The sequence below is a fragment of the Canis aureus genome, chromosome X (genome assembly GCF_053574225.1).
Source record: "Canis aureus isolate CA01 chromosome X, VMU_Caureus_v.1.0, whole genome shotgun sequence".
NCBI lineage: Eukaryota > Metazoa > Chordata > Mammalia > Carnivora > Canidae > Canis > Canis aureus.
Genome location: NC_135649.1, coordinates 8,509,402 through 8,536,889, shown reverse-complemented (window position 1 = coordinate 8,536,889; position 27,488 = coordinate 8,509,402). Strand labels below are relative to the sequence as shown.

Genomic DNA, 27,488 nt, shown 5'->3' with positions numbered 1-27,488 from the left:
TTCTGTGATTGTAATCTCCTGATATTTACTGTATGGGAAATTCAAACTACAAAAACATTTTGAAGTCATATTTTTATTTTATTTTATTTTATTTTTTAAGATTTATTTATTTATTTATTCATGAGAGAGAGAGAGAGAGAGAGAGAGAGAAATGCAGAGACACAGGAGGAGGGAGAAGCAGGCTCCATGCCGGGAGCCTGACGTGGGACTCGATCCCTGGACTCCAGGATCACACTCTGGGCCTAATGCAGGCGCTAAACCGCTGAGCCACCCAGAGATCCCCCTTTTAAAAGATTATTTATTTATTTTTTTATTTAAGATTTTATTTATTCATGAGAGACACAGAGAGTGAGAGGCAGAGACACAGACAGAGGGAGAAGCAGGCTCCATGCAGGAAGCCCGACGTGGGACTCGATCCCGGGACTCTAGGATCACACCCTGGGCCAAAGGCAGGCACTAAACTGCTGAGCCACCCAGGGATACCCTGAAGTCAGATTTTTTAAAAAAGATTTTATTTGTCTATTCGAGAGAGAGAATACAAATGGTGGGTGGGGGGTTGGAGGGGCAGAGGGAAAGGGAGAAGCAGACTCCCCACTGAGCAAGGAGCCTGATGTGGGGCTCAATCCCAGGACCCTGGGATCATGACCTGAGCTGAAGGCAGACACTTAACTGACTGAGCCACCAGGTGCCCCATGACGTCAGATTCATTGAGGTACTACTTACAGTCATTTATATTTTTTCAGTGACTAGTTCTGAGAGTTTTGACAAATGCAATCATTCATGTAACCACCACTGAAAGATAGATATAGAACATTTCCATTATCCCCCAAAGTTTGCTCTGCTGCCCCTTTGTATTCAATTTCTTACACCCCCAGTCTTTGATAGCCATTAATATGTTTTCCATCTCTATAGTTTTGGTTTTTCAGAATGCCACATAAATGGAATATCTGGTTTTCTGTCACTTAGCACAATGCATTTAGTATTCATCTATGTTGCTATAAAACACAAAATTTTATTACCTTGAGGTTCTATGGATCTTACAGAGCTAAAATCAAGCTCTCAGCAGGGCTCTACTCCCCTCTGGATGCTCTAGGGGAGAAGTTGTTTCCATGCCTTTTTCGGCCTCTAGAGCCTTTTCTATTCTTTGGCTAGTGGTCTGTTCCTCTCTCTTCAAAGCCAGCAACACCGTATCTCTCTGATCCTCCTTACATCTTCACAGTTGTCTCTGGCTACCACCAGGAAATGTTTTCAGCTTTTAAGGACCCGTTAGATTAGATTGGCCTGCTTGGATTATCTTGGATAATTTCCTTATCTTGAGATCCTTAACCTTATTCACAAGTACACGTTTTATGATGTAAGGTAACATATTCACAGGTTCCAGAGATTAGGACGTGGACATCTTTAGTGGGTCATTTTTTTTTCTGTCCATCACAAGTTCCTTTTTATTGCTGAATATGCTATTACATTGATGTACCATAATTTATTTTTTTAAAATTTGCTTTTTAAATTCCAGTAAAATTAATACAGTATTGTATTAGTTTCAGGTGTACAACATAGTGATTCAACACTTCCACACATTACTCAGTGCTTATCACGATAAGTGAGATACCATAATTTGTTTAGCTGCTTGCTTACAAGTTGATGGGCATTTGACTTGTTTTCACTTTGGGTTGATTATGAAGAAAGCTCCTATTAACATTCTGTGGGTCTGTGTTTTCATCTCCATTGGGCAAATAATAGCTACATAATTATATTTCTTAGTATCACCAATCTTCTCAGAAGAGAGTTTAAGCCTTAGGAAGCTTTCATACTTACTGTGGTGGATACAAGGTTTTCAAAATTTTAATTTTCACTTGAGACTTTGAATTTTATCATTGGTAGTTGTTTTCCTTGAAGTGATAGGTTCAGTTTGTTATTTTTTCAAGAAACTATTTGCTAAGTACCTGTATCTGACAAAGGCATATGCTTTTCCTTAAGACAACCATCCTACTTCCCTATGCAGAAGGGTTTTCTGTGTACTCCTCATGTGTTACACAGAATATTAAAAAGTCATGACCTCATGGCCAAGATTTAATTAAAGTTATAGTTTTCCTTGCTTCTTCAGGAATAGTCTTAACTGAGACTGACTTTTCTTTGGGACCACTGCCTTAATTCACGCTCAGGCATGATCTGCCACTACCTTCACACCACTGGTGCCAATATCCACACAGTGAGAGGGCAAATAATATCTTACTACTATTCTGAACATAGTTTTAATCTCACAGACCCTCTGAAAAGGTCTTGGGGACCTCTAAAGGATTATAGATCACCCTTTGAGAATAACTTCTATGAATAAATCATTGTCCATAGACTCCTTAAATGTATAGTTTATTTTCATTATCCAATAAAACACTCTGGCAAATATAGAGAAATGCCAAAGTACTAAAAATATTTAATCTATATTTTATATATCTGACACACTAATATCTTTTTTATTTTAGTAACTGAGATGATGTTAGGGTGATTTTATCTAGCTTATAATCATAAGTCAATTACCATTTGTTGAAAAATTCAATGTAAAAAGGCTTTCTGGGAGGTAATGATAGTATCTCTATTTTACAGATGAAAAGTTTTTAGTTCAGAGAAGATAATTAATTTCATAAAATTGAGTGAGGTCAAAATTTAAAGCCAAGTCTGTCTTAATTAAATAACTGGGATTATTCTTCTATATGACGTTTTCTGCCCATAATGTAAATAGTAACTCTGGAAATGAAGTGAGGATAATAATAGAAGTCAATAATTAACATGCACATATCAATATACTTCTATTCCATTTTATATATAAAATATTGAATTGATCATTTTATATGAAACTCAGCTACCCTCCATCAACTTTTCCATGGATGTCATTTTAAATCTCTCTTGGGATATATAGTTCAGGTTCAAACCTGAGGTTTCTAACAACTGTCATTTGATTTATACAGTCACAAATTAGCAAAGTCAAAATTGATTAATTTTTGTCACTGTTCTGTCCTTAATCTTCCCAATGTTTTCTAACTAATTTCCTTGTAATTTGTTTTTGGAGATTGCTGGTGGTGGAATTATGTTTGAGATCTCCCCAAAGAGAATTTCATCAAAATTAAGAACCAAGGTTGAAATGATATATTTACATTGTTTAGAGACATATTGGGGTTACATTTTTTCATGAATCCAGTTCATCTCCAGACAGTGATGGCCATGTCCTTCTGATACTGGCAGAATTGGATATGACATAAATGTTTGATTGGTCTAGTGTTTTGTGATTTTTGTATGATGTCCTCACATAGCAAAGTCAGTATTACTACAATTCATTATTCATGGGTCTATGCAAACTCATAGTGAGTTGCAGGGTGAAGGGTCGAGATGATCAGCTGAATCGACCTCCTTCCATGTTGAACACTCGAAACCAACTACAACCTTGAATTTCTTATTATACTTCTATGACTGCCCCTTTCTTCTCTATCTACTGGGGTTATCTGATTTGATCTATACCTTAAATGCGGATATGGGGGTAGTGGAAAGAACACTGGACAAGTAGTAGAATGACTTGAGATCTGGCAAATACTGTAATCTTGGGTTTGTCTCTTTCTGGGTCTCAATTTCTTTGGCTGTGAAAAGAAAGTATTGGGTTAAATGAACTGAAGTCCTCTCCAGCTCTGTCTGTGTGAGTGTAAGGGAAGAGAAGGGAAACTTGTGATATAATATACACCTACAGAATTAATCAAATTAGGATCTAAAGAATGATACTGTATAATGGCTTTTTTTCTAATTCTGGTCAGAATGATTGGTCCAGCTTATGGTAAGGTCATAGAGAGACATCCATTTCTTTTGAGGTTGTTCATACAGCATTCTGTATAATATGTTGAATTCAGCTGTGTTTAAAACACCACAAACATACGGGCTCAGTTTAATGGATGAAAACAGTAGTTCAAAAGTAATTTAAAAACATGGTAACTTAAAAAAAAATTAAAAAAAAAAAACATGGTAACTCCCCAGAATTATCTGAATGGATTTATTTGTCTTTAATAGTTCTGCTAGCCTGATAAAGATGTAATCTTGAATTGAAAGCATCAATAAAAAAGAGAGCATCAAAATATTTAATTTAAGCTATTTTTTTTTAATTTAAGCTATTTTTAAAAATTCATGACAGCTCATTAAATGGACTTTAAGTGAGCCAGAAGTCCAAAGCAGATTAAATTGTATTCAAAGTTTATGCTAACCAAATTGAGTGACTGTTTAGAATATTGTCCTTTCTGAATGTACAGTTTTGGCTGCTAAAAATGGTACAACACGGCGGGGTAGGAGGGTAGCTAAGATGCCGGTGTAGTGTGATGATCCTAAGCTTGCCTCATCCCTCTAACACAGCTAGATAACTATCAAATCATTCTGAACACTCAAAACACCAACCTGAGGACTGATAGAACAAACTGCCCAACTAGAGGGAGAGAAGAAGCCACTTCAAGGAAGGTAGGAAGCGTGGAGATGTGTTTTCGGGGAGAAACAGATTACAGGTACTGCTGAGGGCTGTGAACCCTGGTCACAGAGGAAGGCAAGAGAGTGGAACACACAGGGATACATAGAAGGAGAACACTTCCCCAAAGCCATTGGCTGTAAGAACAAGAGGAACTGGATATCATGAGTTTTTACAACCAGTGGGGCTCAAAGACCGGAGTGTTAGAGGTCCTTGGGCTTTTCTGTGATAGAAACCTGAGGACACTGTCCTGCTCCTGGAGAAGGGTTAGGCAAGCAACCCGGGGCACATGGTTCCATCTAAGGATTGCCTAAAGGGCAAAGGGAGAGACTGTTCATATTTTTTGGAGCATATCTCTGAGAGGTGGCATGCCTCCTGGGGGACAAAAGAACCAGTAGGTGCCATTTCCCTCACCTGCCCATCAGCATAGGTGCAGACACCTTCTGAGTGCAGCTGACTGGGACACTGCCTGTTTAACTGGCTTGCTCCAGATCCCATGTCCCTGTGCTTTGGTGTGACTGCCCTTCAGCATCAAACCTGCATCAGTCCCCACACAGTGAGACCCTTTCCTAGAGGACCAGCATAGATCCCTGCAACACCAGTTCCCTGAAGTTTGGAATGTTGAAAGTCAGCAGGCCTGGCTAGGGTAGAGCCCAAGATGTGCTGCACTGCTCCAGGCAGGTAAGTAACCCAGAGACAGTATGAAATCAGGGATCTGAAAAATGCCTGTGATGCATGAAGGGAAATTATTTGTTCCTCTGAAAGTGCTTCCCTGAGAGTAGTAACAACAGGGGGACCCCCCCCCCCCCAAGGAACAAAGTAGTGGACTGGTACCATTTTTCTTCCATCCCTTCATCATAAACCAACTTCAGTAAAAAGCACAGCATCAACACTGGTTGCCTAAACTGATTACTCTGAGTCCTACCCCCTGTACTCTGATGGGAATATTCTTCTCAGGCAAGTGTGCCTAAGTACCAGTGTAATGGGCCCCTCTCCCAGAAGAGCAGAACACACCCACAAGCACCATGTCTATGGAACACGGGGTTCTGCAAAGGTTCAACTTTAGTAGAAATAGCACCAGGTCTCTTAGCAAGCAGACCAGAACACGTCTACTTAATACTCACCACACTCTGGCCAAGGTCCCAACTTCACTCCCAACTTCAGGCAAGGAGAAACTCTGCAGAAGACTGATCTGAAGGATAGAGCAGCCAAAACACAGCAGCAAAGTGCACACCAGAGGTACTTACTGAAGCTCTAGGCCCTGGACATTATATGACCTCTTATTCATAAAGCCATTCCTCTCAGGAGCAGGAAACATAACAGACTTTTCTAACACACAGAAGAAGACAGAGACTTAGACAAAAATGCCAAGATGGAGGAATTCTTCCCAAAAGAAAGAACAAGAAAAGGTCACAGCTAGGGATCTAATCAAAGCAGATATAAATAATATGCCTGACCCAGAATTTAAAGCAACAATCATAAAGATACTAGCTGGGTTTGAGAAAAGCATAGAAGACTTCAGGAAGACCCTTACCATGGAAATAAAAGAGGTAAAAACCAATCAGCCTGAAATGAAAACTGCAATAACCGAGATTTTTTTTTTTTTTTTTTTTTTTTATTGAGTTGTTTATTGAGTTGTGAGTTTCGAGAACTCTTTGTACGTTCTGGCTATAAACCTTTTATCAGACATATGCTTTGCAAATATTTTCTCCCAGTATGATTATCTTGTTTTTTAAGGGACTATATTTTTATTTTTTTTATTTTATTTTATTTTTTTTTTTTATTGGTGTTCAATTTACTAACATACAGAATAACACCCAGTGCCCGTCACCCATTCACTCCCACCCCCCGCCCTCCTCCCCTTCTACCACCCCTAGTTCGTTTCCCAGAGTTAGCAGTCTTTATGTTCTGTCTCCCTTTCTGATATTTCCCACACATTTCTTCTCCCTTCCCTTATTTTCCCTTTCACTATTATTTATATTCCCCAAATGAATGAGAACATATAATGTTTGTCCTTCTCCGACTGACTTACTTCACTCAGTATAATACCCTCCAGTTCCATCCACGTTGAAGCAAATGGTGGGTATTTGTCATTTCTAATAGCTGAGTAATATTCCATTGTATACATAAACCACATCTTCTTTATCCATTCATCTTTCGTTGGACACCGAGGCTCCTTCCACAGTTTGGCTATCGTGGCCATTGCTGCTAGAAACATCGGGGTGCAGGTGTCCCAGCGTTTCATTGCATTTGTATCTTTGGGGTAAATCCCCAACAGTGCAATTGCTGGGTCGTAGGGCAGGTATATTTTTAACTGTTTGAGGAACCTCCACACAGTTTTCCAGAGTGGCTGCACCAGTTCACATTCCCACCAACAGTGTAAGAGGGTTCCCTTTTCTCCACATCCTCTCCAACATTTGTTGTTTCCTGCCTTGTTAATTTTTCCCATTCTCACTGGTGTGAGGTGGTATCTCATTGTGGTTTTGATTTGTATTTCCCTGATGGCAAGTGATGCAGAGCATTTTCTCATGTGCATGTTGGCCATGTCTATGTCTTCTTCTGTGAGATTTCTGTTCATGTCTTTTGCCCATTTCATGATTGGATTGTTTGTTTCTTTGGTGTTGAGTTTAATAAGTTCTTTATAGATCTTGGAAACTAGCCCTTTATCTGATATGTCATTTGCAAATATCTTCTCCCATTCTGTAGGTTGTCTTTGAGTTTTGTTGACTGTATCCTTTGCTGTGCAAAAGCTTCTTATCTTGATGAAGTCCCAATAGTTCATTTTTGCTTTTGTTTCTTTTGCCTTCGTGGATGTATCTTGCAAGAAGTTACTATGGCCGAGTTCAAAAAGGGTGTTGCCTGTGTTCTTCTCTAGGATTTTGATGGAATCTTGCCTCACATTTAGATCTTTCATCCATTTTGAGTTTATCTTTGTGTATGGTGAAAGAGAGTGGTCTAGTTTCATTCTTCTGCATGTGGATGTCCAATTTTCCCAGCACCATTTATTGAAGAGACTGTCTTTCTTCCAATGGATAGTCTTTCCTCCTTTATCGAATATTAGTTGCCCATAAAGTTCAGGGTCCACTTCTGGATTCTCTATTCTGTTCCACTGATCTATGTGTCTGTTTTTGTGCCAGTACCACACTGTCTTGATGACCACAGCTTTGTAGTACAACCTGAAATCTGGCATTGTGATGCCCCCAGATATGGTTTTCTTTTTTAAAATTCCCCTGGCTATTCGGGGTCTTTTCTGATTCCACACAAATCTTAAAATAATTTGTTCTAACTCTCTGAAGAAAGTCCATGGTATTTTGATAGGGATTGCATTAAACGTGTATATTGCCCTGGGTAACATTGACATTTTCACAATATTAATTCTGCCAATCCATGAGCATGGAATATTTTTCCATCTCTTTGTGTCTTCCTCAATTTCTTTCAGAAGTGTTCTATAGTTTTGAGGGTATAGATCCTTTACATCTTTGGTGAGGTTTATTCCTAGGTATCTTATGCTTTTGGGTGCAATTGTAAATGGGATTGACTCCTTAATTTCTCTTTCTTCAGTCTCATTGTTAGTGTATAGAAATGCCACTGACTTCTGGGCATTGATTTTGTATCCTGCCACGCTACCGAATTGCTGTATGAGTTCTAGCAATCTTGGGGTGGAGACTTTTGGGTTTTCTATGTAGAGTATCATGTCATCGGCGAAGAGGGAGAGTTTGACTTCTTCTTTGCCAATTTGAATGCCTTTAATGTCTTTTTGTTGTCTGATTGCTGAGGCTAGGACTTCCAGTACTATGTTGAATAGCAGTGGTGAGAGTGGACATCCCTGTCTTGTTCCTGATCTTAGGGGAAAGGCTCCCAGTGCTTCCCCATTGAGAATGATATTTGCTGTGGGCTTTTCATAGATGGCTTTTAAGATGTCGAGGAATGTTCCCTCTATCCCTACACTCTGAAGAGTTTTGATCAGGAATGGATGCTGTATTTTGTCAAATGCTTTCTCTGCATCCAGTGAGAGGATCATATGGTTCTTGGTTTTTCTCTTGCTGATATGATGAATCACATTGATTGTTTTACGGGTGTTGAACCAGCCTTGTGTCCCAGGGATAAATCCTACTTGGTCATGGTGAATAATTTTCTTAATGTACTGTTGGATCCTATTGGCCAGTATCTTGTTGAGAATTTTTGCATCCATGTTCATCAGGGATATTGGTCTGTAATTCTCCTTTTTGGCGGGGTCTTTGTCTGGCTTTGGAATTAAGGTGATGCTGGCTTCATAGAACGAATTTGGAAGTACTCCATCTCTTTCTATCTTTCCAAACAGCTTTAGGAGAATAGGTATGATTTCTTCTTTAAACGTTTGATAAAATTCTCCTGGGAAGCCATCTGGCCCTGGACTCTTGTGTCTTGGGAGGTTTTTGATGACTGCTTCAATTTCCTCCCTGGTTATTGGCCTGTTCAGGTTTTCTATTTCTTCCTGTTCCAGTTTTGGTAGTTTGTGGCTTTCCAGGAATGCGTCCATTTCTTCTAGATTGCCTAATTTATTGGCGTATAGCTGTTCATAATATGTTTTTAAAATCGTTTGTATTTCCTTGGTGTTGGTAGTGATCTCTCCTTTCTCATTCATGATTTTATTAATTTGAGTCTTCTCTCTCTTCTTTTTAATAAGGCTGGCTAATGGTTTATCTATCTTATTAATTCTTTCAAAGAACCAACTCCTGGTTCTGTTGATCTGTTCCACAGTTCTTCTGGTCTCGATTTCGTTGAGTTCTGCTCGAATCTTTATTAGCTCCCTTCTTCTCTTGGGTGTAGGATCTATTTGCTGTTTTTTCTCTAGCTCCTTTATGTGTAAGGTTAGCTTTTGTATTTGAGTTCTTTCCAGTTTTTGAATGGATGCTTGTATTGCGATGTATTTCCCCCTTAGGACTGCTTTTGCTGCATCCCAAAGATTTTGAACGGTTGTATCTTCATTCTCATTAGTTTCCATGAATCTTTTTAATTCTTCCTTAATTTCCTGGTTGACCCTTTTATCTTTTAGCAGGATGGTCCTTAACCTCCATGTGTTTGAGGTCCTTCCAAACTTCTTGTTGTGATTTAGTTCTAATTTCAAGGCATTATGGTCCGAGAATATGCAGGGGACAATCCCAATCTTTTGGTATCGGTTCAGACCCGATTTGTGACCCAATATGTGGTCTATTCTGGAGAAAGTTCCATGTGCGCTTGAGAAGAATGTGTATTCAGTTGAGTTTGGATGTAAAGTTCTGTAGATATCTGTGAAATCCATCTGGTCCAGTGTATCATTTAAAGCTCTCGTTTCTTTGGAGATGTTTTGCTTAGAAGACCTATCGAGTATAGAAAGAGCTAGATTGAAGTCACCAAGTATAAGTGTATTATTATCTAAGTATTTCTTCACTTTGGTTAATAATTGATTTATATATTTGGCAGCTCCCACATTCGGAGCATATATATTGAGGATTGTTAAGTCCTCTTGTTGAATAGATCCTTTAAGTATGATATAGTGTCCCTCTTCATCTCTCACTACAGTCTTTGGGGTAAATTTTAGTTTATCTGATATAAGGATGGCTACCCCTGCTTTCTTTTGAGGACCATTCGAATGGTAAATGGTTCTCCAACCTTTTATTTTCAGGCTGTAGGTGTCCTTCTGTCTAAAATGAGTCTCTTGTAGACAGCAAATAGATGGGTCCTGCTTTTTTATCCAGTCTGAAACCCTGCGCCTTTTGATGGGGTCATTAAGCCCGTTCACATTCAGAGTTACTATTGAGAGATATGAGTTTAGTGTCATCATGATATCTATTCAGTCTTTGTTTTTGTGGACTGTTCCACTGAACTTCTTCTTAAAGGGGAATTTTAAGAGGCCCCCTTAAAATTTCTTGCAGAGCTGGTTTGGAGGTCACATATTCTTTTAGTTGCTGCCTGTCTTGGAAGCTCTTTATCTCTCCTTCCATTTTGAATGAGAGCCTTGCTGGATAAAGTATTCTTGGTTGCATGTTCTTTTCATTTAGGACCCTGAATATATCCTGCCAGCCCTTTCTGGCCTGCCAGGTCTCTGTGGAGAGGTCTGCTGTTACCCTAATACTCCTCCCCATAAAAGTCAGGGATTTCTTGTCTCTTGCTGCTTTAAGGATCTTCTCCTTATCTTTGGAATTTGCAAGCTTCACAATTAAATGTCGAGGTGTTGAACGGTTTTTATTGATTTTAGGGGGGGATCTCTCTATTTCCTGGATCTGAATGCCTGTTTCCCTTCCCAGATTAGGAAAGTTTTCAGCTAGAATTTGTTCAAATACATATTCTGGCCCTCTGTCCCTTTCGGCGCCCTCGGGAACCCCAATTAAACGTAGGTTTTTCTTCCTCAGGCTGTCGTTTATTTCCCTTAATCTATCTTCATGGTCTTTTAATTGTTTGTCTCTTTTTTCCTCAGTTTCCCTCTTTGCTGTCAACTTGTCTTCTAGGTCACTCACTCGTTCTTCCACCTCGTTAACCCTCGTCGTTAGGACTTCTAGTTTGGATTGCATCTCATTCAATTGGTTTTTAATTTCTGCCTGATTAGCTCTAAATTCTGCAGTCATGAAGTCTCTTGAGTCCTTTATACTTTTTTCTAGAGCCACCAGTAGCTGTATAATAGTGCTTCTGAATTGGCTTTCTGACATTGAATTGTAATCCAGATTTTGTAACTCTGTGGGAGAGAGGACTGTTTCTGATTCTTTCTTTTGAGGTGAGGTTTTCCTTCTAGTCATTTTGCTCAGTGCAGAGTGGCCAAAAGCAAGTTGTATTGGGAAAAAGAGAAAAAGAGAGGAGAGAAAGAAGGAAAGAAAAGAGAAAGAGAAAAAAAAAGGGAAGAAAAAGAAAAAAAAACGAAAAAAAAAAAAAAAGAAAAAGAAAAAGAGAAAGAAAAAGAAAGGAGAAAAAAAGGGGGTGGGGGAAGGAAACAAATCAAAAAGCAAAACAAAACAAAACAAAACAAAACAAAAAAAAAAAACCAAAAAAAAAAAAAAAAAAAAAAAAAAAAAAAAAAAAAGAACCACCGGGGAGTATCTTCTGATTCTGTGTACTTTAAGTCCCTTGGCTTCTCCTGGAAGTTGTCAGTCTAGCTGATCTTCTGGGGGAGGGGCCTGTTGTGTTGATTTTCAGGTGTTAGCAGTTGGGGGAGCTGCTGTGCCCCCGCCTGGTGCAGGGCTCGGTGGGGGTTGTTTACCCCGTGAGGCCGCAGGAGGAACAGCCCCAGTGGCGGGGCAGCTCTGGAAACCTGGATTCAGCTCCGGCAGGAACTCCGTCTGCAGGGCCTGGAGGCTCTGGGGCGGGGCCGCTGATCTGCTCAGCTGGGGCAGGAGCGTCCTTGCTGTCCTGGGCCCTCCCGGCCTCTGCCTGTCCCGGGGGAGGCGGGATCCTGGGCTGTGTCCCGGCGCCCTGTGCTCCGGGGTCTGCGCTGGTGGATTCGCGCTCCCGGGCCGCGCAACCCCCTCCGCGGAGCTGCCGCCCGAGCCCCTACGAGCTGCTCCTGGAACCGCGCAGCCCCCTCCGCACGGAGCCTCTTCTTCTGCCCGAGCCCCTCCGAGCTGCTCCCGGGGCCCCGCAGCCCCCTCCGCGGAGCCGCCCCCGAGCCCCTTCAGCTGCTCCGGGTCCCGCCGGGTCCCCCGTGCGCGCTGCAGCCCTTAGGGAGCTCGGCGCACTCTCCTGGGCGCGCAGTTGCTGTTACTGTCCCGGGAGCCCGAGGGCATCCCCGCCCTCCTGGGTCCTGCTCCACCTCCCTGCGAGCCCCTTTCCCCCGGGAAGGTCGGTGCAGCTCCTGCTCCTCCGGGACGGGGCTCTCCTGTCCTGGGGACACTCGCCCCGGCCTCAGCCCGGCTCCTCGCGGGCCCCTCCCCCTTGGAGGCCTTTGTTTCTTTATTTCTTTTTCCCCGTCTTCCTACCTTGATAGATGCGCGAACTCTTCTCACTGTAGCATTCCAGCTGGTCTCTCTTTAAATCTCAGGCCGAATTCATAGATTTTCAGGATAATTTGAAGGTTTTCTAGGTAGTTTGGTGGAGACAGGTGACTTGGAGACCCTACTCCTCCGCCATCTTGCCAAGTCTGCTCGCAATAACCGAGATTAAAGACCAACTGAGTGTAATGACTATAAGGATGTAAGAAGCCGAGAAATGAATAAGTGATATAGAAGATAGAATTATGGAAAATAAGGAAGGTGAATAAAACAGGACAAGAAAATGTTGGATCACAAAAGTAGATTTAGAGAACTCAGTGACTCTAACAAATATAACATTCATATTATAGGGGTCTCAAGAAGAAGAAGAAGAAGAAGAAGAAGAAGAAGAAGAAGAAGAAGAAGAAGAAAAAGAAGAGAGAAAAGAGGGCAGAAGGTTTATTTGAAGAGATTATAACTGAAAATTTCCCTAATCTGGGGAAAGAAACATCCAAATCCAGGAGGCACACAGAACCCCCATCAAAATCAACAAAAGGAGGCCAATACCAAGACATATTGTAGTCAAATTAAATTTGCAAAATATATATAATGCAATATTTCTCAGCCATAAAAAGGTATAAAATCTTGCCATTTGTAATGGCGTGGATGGAGCTAGAGAGTATTATGCTAAATGAAATAAATCAGTCAGAGAAAGACAAATACCATATGATTTCAGTCATATGTGGAAATTAAGAAACACAACAGATGAATGTGGGGGAAACACAACGAGTGAATGTAGGGGAAAAAAGAGGGACCAGTCCAAAAATAGACTCTTAACTATAGAGGACAAAAGAGAGAGAGAGAGAGAGAAAAGAGGGTTGCTGAAGAGAGGGGTGGGCACAGGGATGAATTAAATGGATGATGAGTAGGTATTAGGAGAGAACTTGTGATGAGCAATGAGTATTGTATGTAAGTGATGAATCACTAAATTCTGACTTGAAACTAAGGTCAAACTGTGTGTTAACTAACTGGAATTTAAATACAAACTTGAAAAAGAAACAGAAAGAACACAGAGCTACTGTATTGACCCAGCAAGTACCCAATGGGCCCTATGCTTGCTGGGCTTTCCTGGAGCACAATGGGTGCCTATAGTTGCTCAAAATTCCAATTGATAATTGGGCTAGGCAGGCCTGGCTAGGATTATTGCATCATTGTGAAAAGCTCAGCCCTAATGGCATTTCACTTAGCAAGGAGGGGTTTTTAGAACTATTATCAGTGCTTTGAAAAGTATTTGTATTTATAATATTCTGTTCTGAATGGAAGGAGAAAACTACTTGGAAAGAAATCAAAAGCTAAATGACTACCATTGTTGAGGAGATCAATCAAAATATAGGAGAGTGTCTACTGTCTCAGGTTCCTGGGGAATCTTGATATCAGGCTTTTCTTACTCTCTACTAAGCCAGACAGGAAAAAAAAATCAGGATGGCTTTAGTAGAAACAAGGACCACAGCATTAAGGGTGGTCCCTGATTCAAGGGAATTTCAGGGAGTTAGGAAGGTAGGAACAGTATCTTTCCTTAAAATGATTTCTGCACAAGGGAAGTTCTAAATTAATCATAGTCCACATGCTGGTTTAAGGAAAGCATTTCCAGTTATCTTGGAATTATATTCTGTTTCATCGTAGCCTCAGTGAAAACAGATCACAGCACTACTGCAGATTACTGTGAAACATTTGAGAGAAGAAATTTGAGAATATGGAAGAGATAATTCCACAAGGCTATGAAATTCTGAATCAAAAATCAAGAAGCATTAGTCACCCGATGAATAAGGAAGGCTCATCTCTAATCAGAGCGTATGTATAGACACTGAAGCATGGACCCCAAACATAGGCAAGTCTGTGCTTTCAGATTTTACTGGATATATTGCCTGTCAAGAACATTAATGTTAGCACATGTTAACATATGCATTAGACTATATATGTATCAACCCCGAGGTACAAAGGGTCAGAGAAAACAAGTGGGCTCATCTTGAGAGGGCTGTAGTTGAATTTCACTTCAAGTGATTTTTTTAAAGATTTTATTTATTTATTCATGAGACACACACACACACACACACACACACACACACACACAGGCAGAGACACAGGCAGAGGGAGAAGCAGGCTCCATACAGGGAGCCCGATGTGGGACTCGATCCTGGGACTCCAGGATCAGGCCCTGGGCTGAAGGTATCACTGAACCACTGAGCCACCTGGGCTGCTTTCACTTTAAGGCAGAGGTGTAGAATGTTCAAGAACATTGCTGACTGTGATGTCAGAGTCCTAGCAGGGTAGGATTGTGGGTAATTGCAGAGCTAAAGCAGCTCAAAGCAGTGTGAAGGTACACAGAGATGAGACTAGAGCTCTCCTAGAAGTTATGTTTTGGATGATGACCAAAAACAATGGATAGGTGAGGGATGGTGGAATGAGTTCTGAACCAAGCCAGACCTCAAGAGGTTTGGCAACTACCAAGAATGATTCAAACTGGACTTAAGTGGTTGCTATGTTTTATTTCAAAGCCAACAAGGAGGCTCCAGAAAGGGTTATCAGTGAGATACAGGGTACCTGGCAGTGCTGGCTCCCCAAGCCTCCTGTTATCTCACCCAGGATTACCCAGAATGAGCAGTTTGGGGGGAGGCTCATGAGTTTTGAGTGGGGTGACCACAGTGGTCAAAGGGAGGTTTTGAAGTCTTATCGCCTTGTAACAATGAGATAAGTGTGGTTGACCCTTAAAAGTTAACCAACTGCTTGTGTCATTGGTTAGCTTTCTGGTCAACAGTAGGCTGTTAGTAGTTAAGTTTTGGGGGAGTCAAAAGTTATATGTGAATTTTTTGGCTGTGTGGGGGGTTAACACTCCTAGCTGCTGGGCTGTTCAAGGGTCAACTGTATATTACTTTGAGATTGATGAATAATGTTTTGTCATTTGACGTGCTTCAGCATTTGCTAGAGAGCCAGGTAGATTTATGAGTGGCTTTCAAAATATATAAGTTGTAGAGTCATTTTATTAGCTATTTCCGTCCAATCAAATAGTCCCTTGTGGAGTAAACATCTATTCCATCGTGGTACCAACATGGCAAGCTAGACAATTTAGCAGAGAAATTCAATTTTGTTGGAATATAATTTATATTATTATTATATTAATATTGTATTAATCAGAAAGTTGATTGATTTTCAATCTCTTCTTATGCCGGTTCCTGACTGTTAATTATTCTATCTTTACGTGATAATATCAGGCAGTGTGAACTCTCTGTTCTTACTCTCCTTAGTGAAATTCTTTTAGCTTTTCTTAGAGTTGAATTTTAGAATAATTTTGACAGATTTAAAGAAAAAAGGTCCTGCTCCAGTTGTTATTGTAATGGTACTAAATGCATGCAGTAATTTAACCATACTTGGCATTCCCAGAGTATGGAGAGTTTTCTTTTCAGAAATCATGAATTCTTCATGTTTTCAAGTCTTCTTTTTTTTTTTGCCTATCAATACCATTCTGTACTTTTTGTTATAACATGCCCCGCTTCCCCATCTTGTGTTAAGGAATATTTTGTTGTTATTTCCACTGGGTATAGGACAACCCTAGAAATATTTTGGTCATTCTCCCAAAGGTTGCAGATGTAGAGATCCTGAAGGATATATTATTTCTTCCTGTGTCTACTAGAGGTCTCCAGAAAGAATCAAACAAAGCATTTGTGCATACTTTAGAACACTGTCTTGCTGAATGTACTTCAGCAGTTCATTGGTTTTCTGAGGAACTATTTCACATTCTCTCTGCAGCAGTGGTTTCATTTCTTAAAACACAAATATACCGTGAAGTTAACAGAATCATGAAAAACATCTTAAAGAACAGGACATTTCACTGACATTAACAGACTTAGTGTAACTTCTTGATGTGACAGGAATGTACTTTGTGGGGCTAAATGCAAAGGTACTATTATTCATTCTTTTGACACACATTGCGAGAGTGCCCTCTGCTATGCACCTGACTATCCTTTCTTTTTGGTGGGAGGAACATTTAAGGTCTATTCATTTAGCAATGATATAGCACAGAACTATTAACTACAACCTCTGTGATTTACATTAGATCCTGAGAACTTAAACTGGAGGTTTGTATCTAGTCTGTTTCTGTGAGTTTGGCTCTTTCCAATTCAACATATAAGTGAGATCATGTGGTATTTTTCTTTCTCTGTCTGACTTATTTCACTTAGTGTAACACCCTCTAGGTCCCTCCTTGTCATGAATTGCAGCTTGTCCTTTCTTATGATTGAATATACATGTAACTTCTTTATTGATTGATGGACACATTGAGGGACTAGAAGAAGATGATGCTGAGCTTTTTCTAGATGAGTGATAAGGTGGCAAGTGAGGCCTTCAGTTAGGGTAGGAGATCTGAAAATAAGACAGCCTGGGAGTGGGAAGGGGGAAAGGAGGGAGAATCGTGACTGCTGTCTTTTGGGGTGAAACTGGTTGGAATGATTTCTTGTAATTTGTGTGTATTCCATGATTAAACTGTACACCTCTAGAATGCCTAGCTACAAGATTTTTTTTTAGCATGGGCATTTTCACCTGGATGATCCTGTGATTTGCTGAGGATCCTCTGGGGGAGGAGTGCAAAGAAGTCATATAATGGATGCAAGTGGCAAGCTAAGGAGGTGCAAACTCCTTCCACTCATTGGTAATGGTTAGAAAGTTGAGAAAGAGAAACAAGCACCTCTCAAATTTTGGCTTTTATACACCACTAATAATATATTTAGCTAATAAATGAGGGCCAGGCTTCAGTCCCGAGGACTCCAGAGCCCACTGGCACGTCAGAGTAAATGCAAGGAGGACTTCCTGCTAATCGTGCTCCAGTTTTCATGAGATTGTACCACCTAGTAATCCCCTCACCAAGTACCTCTACTTGAGGTTGGATTTACTGGGAGGAGATGACTTTTATGCACTGAGCTCAGGGAATAATTGAGCACTTTCCAGTGAGGGTAACAGTTCCTCCTAAAGACAGACTAAGATCTGAAAGAGAGAACATTGGAAAGGGATGAGATCTTTAGAACCAGCTTTACTTCTCCAGGTTCTATCTCAACTGGGCATTTCTTGCTTTGTTCTGTGGGGAAAAATCTCTTAGAATCACAGTTTTTGAAATGATAGCAATAAGAAATATTTTTTCCAAGGAGAGTTATCGTTTTCTAAAGTATTTTACTGTTTGAACTTTGATCTTTACAGATATGACTATATGGCAGCCTATGAAGGGAGAACACTGGGGAGCCTGGTAGACCAGGAAGGAGAGGTGGCCATACAGGAGGCCTATGGCTTAGGGCCAACGCAGGGCCCTGTCACTGGGCAGCCCATGCAGCTCACCGGATCGGCCATCTCAGCAATGGACTCTTTTGAGAACTATGAGACTACAGTGCTTCCTCAGGCTTCTTTCCAGTTCCAAGGACTCGAAGAGTTTTTCACAATCTCCCCAGATGACTCAATCACAGATATATATGACCTTGACTTTTTGTTCTCAGATGTCGGTGAGGACAACCATCAAGACCGTACCCCAAAACCGGTCTCAAGCTACAGTCCCTCCGAGCTCAGCTGTCCAAGCTCGATGCAAGAGGAACCGATGTCCACACCGACCAACCCTTGCCAGATGACAGAAGAGAAGAGGACCGAGGCAGAGGAGGGACTGTGCAACAAATGGAGAAGAATCAGGAAGCTGTGCGTGGAGAAAAGAGTGCCGGTTCGGAAAACACCGCAGATCACTCCGGATCCAGTGCCCGAGAGGAAGAGAACAGCGCCCATTAACCCTGCATACACCATCCGAAAGTCCCGAGCTACCAGCAGCGTGCACCTGAGACCGTGCAGGGAGAGGGTGATCCACCTGCTGGCCCTGAAGGACTACAGGAAACCCGAACTGCTCATTCGCCTTCAGAAAGACGGCGTCACCGAAAACGACGTCAGCTCGCTTGGAGACCTTCTGCAGCAAGTGGCCAGTGTGAACCCTCAGACTTCTTCATACACCCTCAAAGATGACGTTTTCCAGGAGCTCCAGAAAGACTGGCCTGGCTATAGCGAGCTAGAAAGGCAGTCCCTGGAGCTGGTGCTCTCCCGCAGAGTACAGGGGCTGCAGAGTGCCGCAGGTGCCAAGGGCCCAGAAGCTTCTATGTGTCCCCAAGCCGATGCAGTGGCCTCCCAGGAGCACCTGTTCACCGCGGCCACTGTGCACTTGGCGAGGAGGAAGATCCGAATATCTCGCCTGGCGCAGGCCCCGGCCACGCAGGGAACCCTAGGTGGCCGCGGGAACGACCCCGCTCCGTCGCCGCGTTCCGAAGCCGCCGCCGCGGCCCCCGCCCCGGCCCCGGCCCCGGCCCCACCGGCGCCCTCGCCGCGCCTCGCAGGGTCACAGCCGCCCGGGCCGGCGACACCCAGCAGCAGCGGCAGAGCCTGCAGCGCCGCCGCAAGACCCGCGCCCCGAAACGCGCGCGGCCACCGGACTCTCATATCTAAGATCTTCGGGAGCCGCCGCGGGAGACAGGTCGCCGTGAAGACGTTCCCCTCTCTTTCCATTCAGTTGACCTACCCAGAGCGCATGCAGGGGAGCCAGGCGACGACGCAGGACCACCAGAGTGACGGGCCGCGGGGACAGGTCAGCGAGCCCAGGGGCCAAGGCCGCGCAGGTGAGCACTGGGGCTGCAGCGCTCCCGCGGGGGCCCAGGCGGTGCCCGAGGTCCCCGGGTACCTGGCCACCTATGTCACCATCGTCTCCCCCGAGCAGCGTCAGCGCTACGAGCAGGACTTCCGAGCAGAGTACGATGACTACCAGGCCTTGTACAACAAGATGCTGTCTCTGTCCAGCATCTTTATTGACCTAGATACGCAGAGGAAGCGCTTTCCTCCAGAGTCGAAAGAGTACCAGGAGATCAACGAAACAATCTCGCTAGAATACCAGAAGATGAAGCAGAGGAATCCGAACTATTGCGCAGAAAAACAAAAGTGCCAGGATCTTTATGACAAGCTGGTCCACATCAAAAGATTGGTGAATGAGTATGACCAGAAGCACAGAGGATCACAGCACTAGGACGGGGCTGGACTCCACACAAGCAAACAAAGGCTGACTTATTTCAGGGTCTGGATGCCTTGCTCTACGAGTCTAAAGGGATGAAACAGACCACTTTGTGGGAACGCTCAACATTACCGTTTTCTTTCTTTCTATGTTTCTTTTGGTTTCACTTCTTCCTTCTTGGGATGTTTGTTGGTTTCGGTTTTGTGTGTGTCGATTTCTGTTGATCTCCCTTTGATGTTATTTTGATTTTTGTCTATTTACTTTTCACCTCATTTTATTGTGCTTTTGTGTACCTCTGAAGCTGTGTCATCTCATCCCTTTTGACATATAACATTTGTGTTTTCACTCCCTTAAAAAAAAAACACACCAAGGACCCAGTACCTTTAAATGAAATTTGTATCCATTGAAAAAAATAAAGACCTATATAATGAATAATATGAAAAGACTTTGGACAGAAATAAAAAAATTGCAATGAGAAATATGAATGCTAGCGTCTTTCTTTTAACCTTTAATGCAAAAGCATCCTTAAAACATCAAAGTTGAGAAATTTGGGCAAAATACTATGGTTCTTCAAACAGTGCACATTTTCACTCCATTAGGTTTATTTTTGAGTTTGCTTAAATCTGTTACCTGTATTTATCTCAGGGAACACATATCATGTGGTCAAACATGCAAAGATTTTTGACAGAGAGTGAGCAAGGATGGAGGCGGGCAGAAAGGGAGGGAGAAAAAAATTTTAAAAAATGAAAGGGAGGGAGAAAAAATTTTAAAAAATGAAAGGGAGGGAGAAAAAAACTTAAAAAAAATGAAAGGGAGGGAGAGAATTCCAAGCAGACGCCACACCCAGCACGAAGCCTGATGCCGAGCTTGATCTCACAACTCCGAGAGAATGACCTGAATTGAAATCACAAATTGGACACTGAACTGACGGAGCCACCCAGGCACCATCAAACATGCAAAGATTTTGACCTAAACAACTCAATTCTGTTGTCTTTTCAAAGTATTATCATTTGAAATAGGAAACATATTTACAGAACTAAGTTATTTGGGGGGGGCAGGGGGAGGTACAGAGGGACATGGAGAGAGAGAATCTTAAGCAGGCTGCAAACCCAGTGTGGAGCCTGACTTGGGGCTCCATCCCACGACCCTGAGATCGTGACCTGAGCCAAAATCAAGAGCCAGACATTTAGCTGACCAAGCCACCCACGTGCCCTACAAATCTAAGTTCTTAGATGTTTCCTGAAATTTGAGTATTGTCTTTATTAGATATTTGTCTCCACCATCCCAGAGACAGTTGGTACATACCAAAGGATGAGTTGTATACAATAGGAAGCCTAATGATAAAATAAAAACTTATAAACTTACCAACCAACTTAGGAATTAGAACGTTCCCAGTGCCCTTGCTGCTACCTTTGTTTTCCTCTCATCTACCCTGTGTCCCTACCTCCCCCAAAGTGGCAAACACCTCCTCAAGTTTACTTTTATCTTTCCCTTGCTTTTCTTTTTTTTAATACTTTAATTATATTTATAAGCATCCCTAAACAGTATATTGTTCAGTTTTTGGATCTTCATGAGGATGATGTCATACTACACGTAACCATCATCTTAGTTCTTTCAGTCATTCTAATGCTTCTGGGATTTCTTTATGCTGATGAATAAAGCTATAGGTTATTCATTTTCTCACCTCAAAAAAAATAATTTTCTCACCTCTATGTCAGGTCATCAGGTGACCTCAGCATAATTTAATTATCCAGTCTCTTGTTATTAGAGATTGGGTTGTTTCTCATGTTTTGTTACTACAATGTTGCTGTGACCACTTTTTACACGTTTATCCCTTTCTTACTTTTTAAAGATTTTATTTATCTATTCATGAGAGACACACAGAGAGAGGCAGAGACACAGGCAGAGGGAGAAGCAGGCTCCGCACTGAGCAGGGAGCCCAATGTGGGACTTGACCCTGGGATCACACCCTGAGTTGAAGGCAGACACTCAACCACTGAGCCACCTAGGTGTCTCTGTTGATGCTGCATTTAAGATGTTGGCCAAGCCTGGGGGGTCTCATCGGAGGTTTAACTGAGGAAGGATCCACTTCCAACATCACTTCTGGAGTTCTTGACATGATTCAGTCAATTCATTTTGAGCTTTGAGCTAGAGCCTTGGTTGCTTTCAAGATGATGGCTGGATATAGACTTCAGTTCCTTGCCACGTGGGCATCTCCATGGGGCAGCTCATGGAGCCTAGTAGTGGGCTTTAGTAAAGAGTCTGCTAGATGGAAGTCATAATCTTATATAACATAACCACAGAAGTGACATCCTATTTCCTTTGCCATACTCTGTTGGTTAAAAGCAAGCCACAAATTCTGTCCACACTTAAAGGGAGAAGATTACCTAAGGACATGACTGCCAGAAGGTGGGATCACTGGAGGCCATCTCAGAATTTGTCTGCCACAACTCTCATCTTTAAAAAATTCAAATTCTTTTCATATAACCATTTTCAGCATTCCCTCTTTCAACCAGTTTATTATGCCATTCCTCACATTACTGTATGAACAACAAAAAAAGAGACATTCATTTTCTGATAAAACACCTGTGAACAACTCATGCTGTATAAAATATCAATTCATACAGTCAGAATATCTTTCAAATTAGGTCTCAGAAAGTCATATCACAGGAGATGGTCTTTGAAAAAAGTAAACATTTTGATTCAATGTTCTTTAAATCAGTACACATCAATATTATTACATTCTTAGCATATGTTTGATTAAAACTCTTCCTCACTTTTAGAATGAAAACATTTTCATTTACTGACTGGTTCCATTAGAATATCTTTCTGAATGTTCTTTACTCACCAGAAGTTATGAATGCCTCTGCTACATATTCATTTATTAGCATTTATATTTATATTCCCTAGAAGTAACCTCAAAAACTATTTTACATGCTTAATAGTACCTCTGTGCTGTTTCTGAAAGGGCAAGGTGGCTTGCTTTGCTTGACAAGCCATATGCTCTGATCTTCTCTTTCCATGATGAGATTTTAGCCTTGATGTCCTTCACGCTTTTCAAATTCGGCTCGAAAAGCTGTACCCAACAGTGTCCAACTTCTACAATCTCTGCATACGTCTCCTATGTCATAGCTACTCTGGTTGAAGATTTCCTCATATATAAATTGTCTTGCCCATAGAGGGGCATTTCTCTCTGTACTGGATTACAGGGGCTATAAGCGATCAGGAAAGTCCTGCCAGAAGGGACTGTTTGGAGATGACAGTGTTTAACAACACAACACTAAAAGTTCCATTAGCTAAAATACTGGGAAGCCAACAAATGCCCGTGTGTGTGTGGGGGGGGAGGTGAGGGGAGTATAGCCTGAAATTCAGAACAAGGAAAGGTAGTGCCTTCATGGCCAAAGTGTTCTATGGCAACTGGGATGCAAATTGTATCTGAGTGCCAGGCAGTAGACTGGGTGCTTGAGAAAACTGGTTAATAATACAGTTCCTGCCTTTGGGCAGATTTCAGAGTATGTGAAAGAGATAATTAAGAATATTGCTCTGACAAGGGGGAAGCCGATGATGTTGGGGAGCAAGGATGGGAAGCAATAATAATCAGAGATGTCTATCATGGAGCATATTTCAGGCACTACATGCAGTTCTTTATCATAATTTTCTGACTTAATTCTCATCCCAATGCTGTGAGATAGGTGGTATTATGTCAGTTTACAGAGGTGAAAATTTTGACTTGTAGAGTTACAGTGTTTTGACCAAAGTTGTGGGACTAGGTAATGAGACTTGAGACCTAAACCCATTCCTGTCTAATTTAAAGCTTCTACATGAGGAAGTCCAAGCAGGCATGCTACTGACAGAGATTCAAATGAGTAGATAATCAAAACAGTAATAAAGACTCATTGCCTTCTATAGTATTGTGGCAGGAGACCAGGTTCTGAATTCACAACTGGGCTTGAATCTTGACTCTGCCACTTTCTGTATAACTTTGGAGAAATTACAAAATAGCTCTGGAGATTGGTTTTCCTATCTATTTTGGTGATAATAATACCCACGTGATTATTGTGCCTAGTGCGAGGTAAGCACTCAATAAAAGAGCTGATCTTGTTATGATTACTTCGCCCTATTAGATGTGGGCATGCGTGTATTACAAATCAGCAGGCAGGGGGATTAGCTTCAAAGTTATCAACAGAATGAGGAATATATACTATGGCTTGGGATCCATAGAGAAACACTTCAGTGAGAAACATGGAAAAGATATCAAATGGATTGTTTGATGAATTCAAGTCCATGAGGCCTCTGAAGTCAATAAAAATTTGTGGTGGGAAGCTTCCCCTAGGCTATACAGATACAGTAATAAAAACAGGTTTGGTTCTAGCTCAGGACCAATGCCGAAGCACACATACCAGCCAGGCCTTTTCTTACAGTGTCATATTACCTCTTAGAAGCAGTATGATAAGGTTGACAGCCCAGATGATTGGTGACTCAGGGGACCAGCATTCTATTTTCCTTTGCTGAATTTTCTCATGTGGGTCATTTAACAGGGATAAGTTGATCTCACAATGTAGTAATGGCCACATTAGACCGAAGAGCTACTATAGATTCTGTATCTGTGTGGGGTGGCATGATGGTAGTGGTAGTTGAAGCTATGGGATAAGAGAGTATAGTTGCTAAGGAAGTCAATGGGGAGAAAAGTGTCAATGGCTGGTCCTGCCCTGGAAAAGGCACCAACATTTAAAAATACAAAAGGAAAAAAAAAAATACAAAAGGAAGAATAGAAGCCAGCAGAACGGCCAGAGAAGAAAAATGGAAACTTCAGTGTCTGGGAACAAAGTGAGAAGGTAATCCAGGGTTTCAAATCATACAGAGAAATCGAGATACTTAAGTTCAACTCCCCAAAGAGCAGCATGAAAATGCTGAACTCTGGGAAGCCTGCAAGACTATATTAGGATCCCTGCTCCTTCCCCAACAGAAATCAAAACTATATGTTGATTCTAGTTCCAGAGATTTTCAATGTATTTACCTAATTTTAAAAAAAGGTGCCCTATGAGGGCACCTGGGTGGCTCAGTTGGTTAAGTGACAGATTCTTGGTTTCAGCTCAGGTCATGATCTCAGGGTTGAGATTGAGCCCTACATCGAGGTCTGCCTTAGTGGGGAGTCTGCTTGAAGATTCTCTCCCTCTGCCCTTTTCTCTGTTGTGTACACACTCGCTTGTGCACTCTCTCTCTCTCAATAAATGATCTTTAAAAAAAAGGTGTGAAATACTTAAATTCCACGTGACATTTTCAGTAACTTGGTCACTGACAAATGATTATTCTTGGGATGCCTGGGTGGCTCAGTGGTTGAGAGTCTGCCTTTGGCTCAGGGCATGATCCCGGGGTCCTGGGATTGGGTCCCATGTCAAGCTTTCCACAGGGAGCCTGCTTCTCCCTCTGCCTATGTCTCTACCTCTCTCTCTGGGTCTCTCATGAATCAATAAAATTAAAAAAAAACAAGAAATCATTAATAAATTTTGGCACTATTAGCTCTACAGTTTTAACTGTCACCAACATACTTTTTTTTTTTTTTTTTGCTGGTGTTATATAATTGGGATGAAATAGTGTTTTAGAAGTCCTGAGGCCTGAGTACAAAACAAAAAGGATTATTAACCATCTAATTTACAGAAAATAATTTTGAGATATTAGCAGAATATACACTCATTATACCATGTGGGTTGCTAGTCACATATGTGATATTTTCATTTTTATTTTTTGCCCCTTTGAGATACTTAAAACATTGGCTGAATGTTTTGCTTCTCCTGTGTTTTGCAAGCCTTTAAAGTATTTGAGCAATACACATCCTCTTTTTAGTTTAAGTTCACGCTTCCTGTGCCAGGTATGACATTCAAAATTTGAAGTTAATTGTTTCCCAATTTCAAGTGGAGTGATCTTTGACATTAACGCAATGAAATTTTCTCCTATTTTCTCTTCAGGCATACATGAATCTTTCCCAGGTATAACGGAAGTTTAGAATATCATCTCTTTGTTGGTCTACCAAGCTGTCCCTTCAAGGGACTACCTGTCCTCCTTTCAAGAAGATGAGATATCAAATCTGACTTAAAATCGCCCTTCTCGGTTCCATGTCCTTGTCTGCCATTTGTCTAATTAGGTGCTCACTTGATACAAAATTGGCTTTCCTCATTCATTAAAGCTGTTGAAACAGAAAAGCATGTTTCTGCCTTTTCTTTTCATAACATCTCAAATTAACTTCCACTATGACGTAAAACCGGGGAGGAGTAGTGATGGCCTCACCTACCTGTTCTAGTGACACTTCTTGTCAAATAATGAGTGACTTTCAGATTGAAATGAAATAGCTGGCACAGCTAGCTCAGGGACAATTGATATCACTATCTTGAATCTTCTGGTCGCTGCACTTGGTTTTGACAAGGATAATTCAGATTCAGTGTAGAGATGATAATTGGTAACCTCTGCTTCCCGTGAAGCCATCAGAGAAACGTGGGTACCTGGATATGAGAGACTTTGAAAACCTTTTCATCTGTTTTTCACAGCAGAAGCATATATAAAGAGCACAAACATGTTGAACAGCTAAACATTGTAAATTATATCTTTACCAAACTTCTGATGGTGTAGTGTGAAGAGAGCTTGTGTATTTGAGCTTATTCTTCTTGAAATACTTTTAAAATGACTACAGTTCACAGGATTCTGTGCATATGCTCAATTCCTTAGTAAGAGTTTAATCAAGTCAGCACTAGATTAATAAAATATACTACGCAATGTTATCATTTTCCTTAAGAGATCTCTATGGGACACGAAATTTTTGATATTGATATGTAAGGCTCAAAAGGTAGACCTATGCAATCAATTATGTAATGATACGGTGGCTTGGGATTTATAGAGAAACACTTGAGTTAGCAACACAGAAGAAAATCAAATGGACTGTTTGATGAACTCAAGTGCCTGAGGATTTTGAAGGCAACCCAAAAATGAGAAGAAAAATTTCACCCACCCTATACAGATGAAGGAATAAAAAAAACAGGTTTTGTGGTAGTTTGTGACTAAAACTTCAGCAAATATGTCCAGTCATTGCTTACAATGTTGCCCTGTCTCTTGGAAGTGGCGTGATGACAGTCCAGTTGACTGGGGAAGCCCAGAGACCAGCATTCTCTACCCTTGCCAGATTTTCTCAAGCAAGTCAGTTGCCCTGTCTTTGCATCAGATTCTTCTGACATGGGTCTGAAAATAAATGCTGTTTCTAAATTATTTCAAACTGTATTGAACGACTTCAGACTCTTCCAGGAGTGCCCTTTATTCTTTTGAGCTTATCAGTGGATAGTCCTTGAGACAGGATTAAGATATTTTACAGATGAGAAAACCAAGACCCAGAGAAATAAAGTGACCTGCTTACTTTAGGGTTTCTTAGTTTTAGCACAACTGACATTTGAGCTGGATAATTCCTTGTCATGGGGATGGAGTTAGCCTGCACATCATGGAATGTTAAACAGCGTCTCTGGCCTCTATCTATTCCTTAGATCCCGGTAACAAATCCCCAGTCATTGGCATGTCTCCATGACATTGCCAAATGTTCCCTGGGGGGCAAAATAGGCCCATATTCGGAGCCACTGGCCTGAGTAACACAGAAAGACAGTGGCAAGATTTAGAAGTGGAGTCTCGGCCTCCTGCCCCCTACTCTGGTGTTGCTCAGCTGCACTGCCTTACACATGAATTGGTACTTTGAGTGAGGAAAGATATCAGGTTAGTTCCCCTTCCCTTGCCAAGAGATGACCTTCTCTGGAGTTGGTACATTGCACTGCTGCATTATAAATCCCACACTAGCATAATGAAAACGTGTAAATAGAAAAAGGCCAGGTTGACGTGTGTGAGTGATCTATTGAAGAGAGACCTTCGTTATTTACAATTATTAAAGTATAGTGTGTGTCTCATTAATGCTGAATATATTCAGCAGTGTATGTCTGACAAAATTAGGCATTACAGCAAACACTCATTTCAGTATGCAGAA

General features: G+C 41.4%; 1 protein-coding gene across 8 annotated transcripts in view; it reads left to right on the top strand.

Annotated features, from left to right (window-relative positions):
* The window catches only part of LOC144307657 (RNA polymerase II elongation factor ELL2-like), a 121,034-nt gene extending 101,078 nt beyond the window's left edge, over positions 1-19,956 (top strand). For 5 of the 8 annotated variants that reach the window (XM_077887592.1, XM_077887597.1, XM_077887596.1 and 2 more), the window contains one exon: positions 17,650-19,956. In XM_077887592.1, coding sequence (XP_077743718.1) covers positions 17,650-19,492 — 1,843 coding nt within the window. In that variant the 3' untranslated portion in view covers positions 19,493-19,956. Of the gene's footprint in view, positions 1-12,879; positions 13,041-14,715; positions 14,852-17,649 lie in introns of those variants that run through there. The other 3 variants (XM_077887590.1, XM_077887595.1, XM_077887598.1) reach the window with 3 other exon arrangements.
* Positions 19,957-27,488: the final 7,532 nt, after the last annotated feature.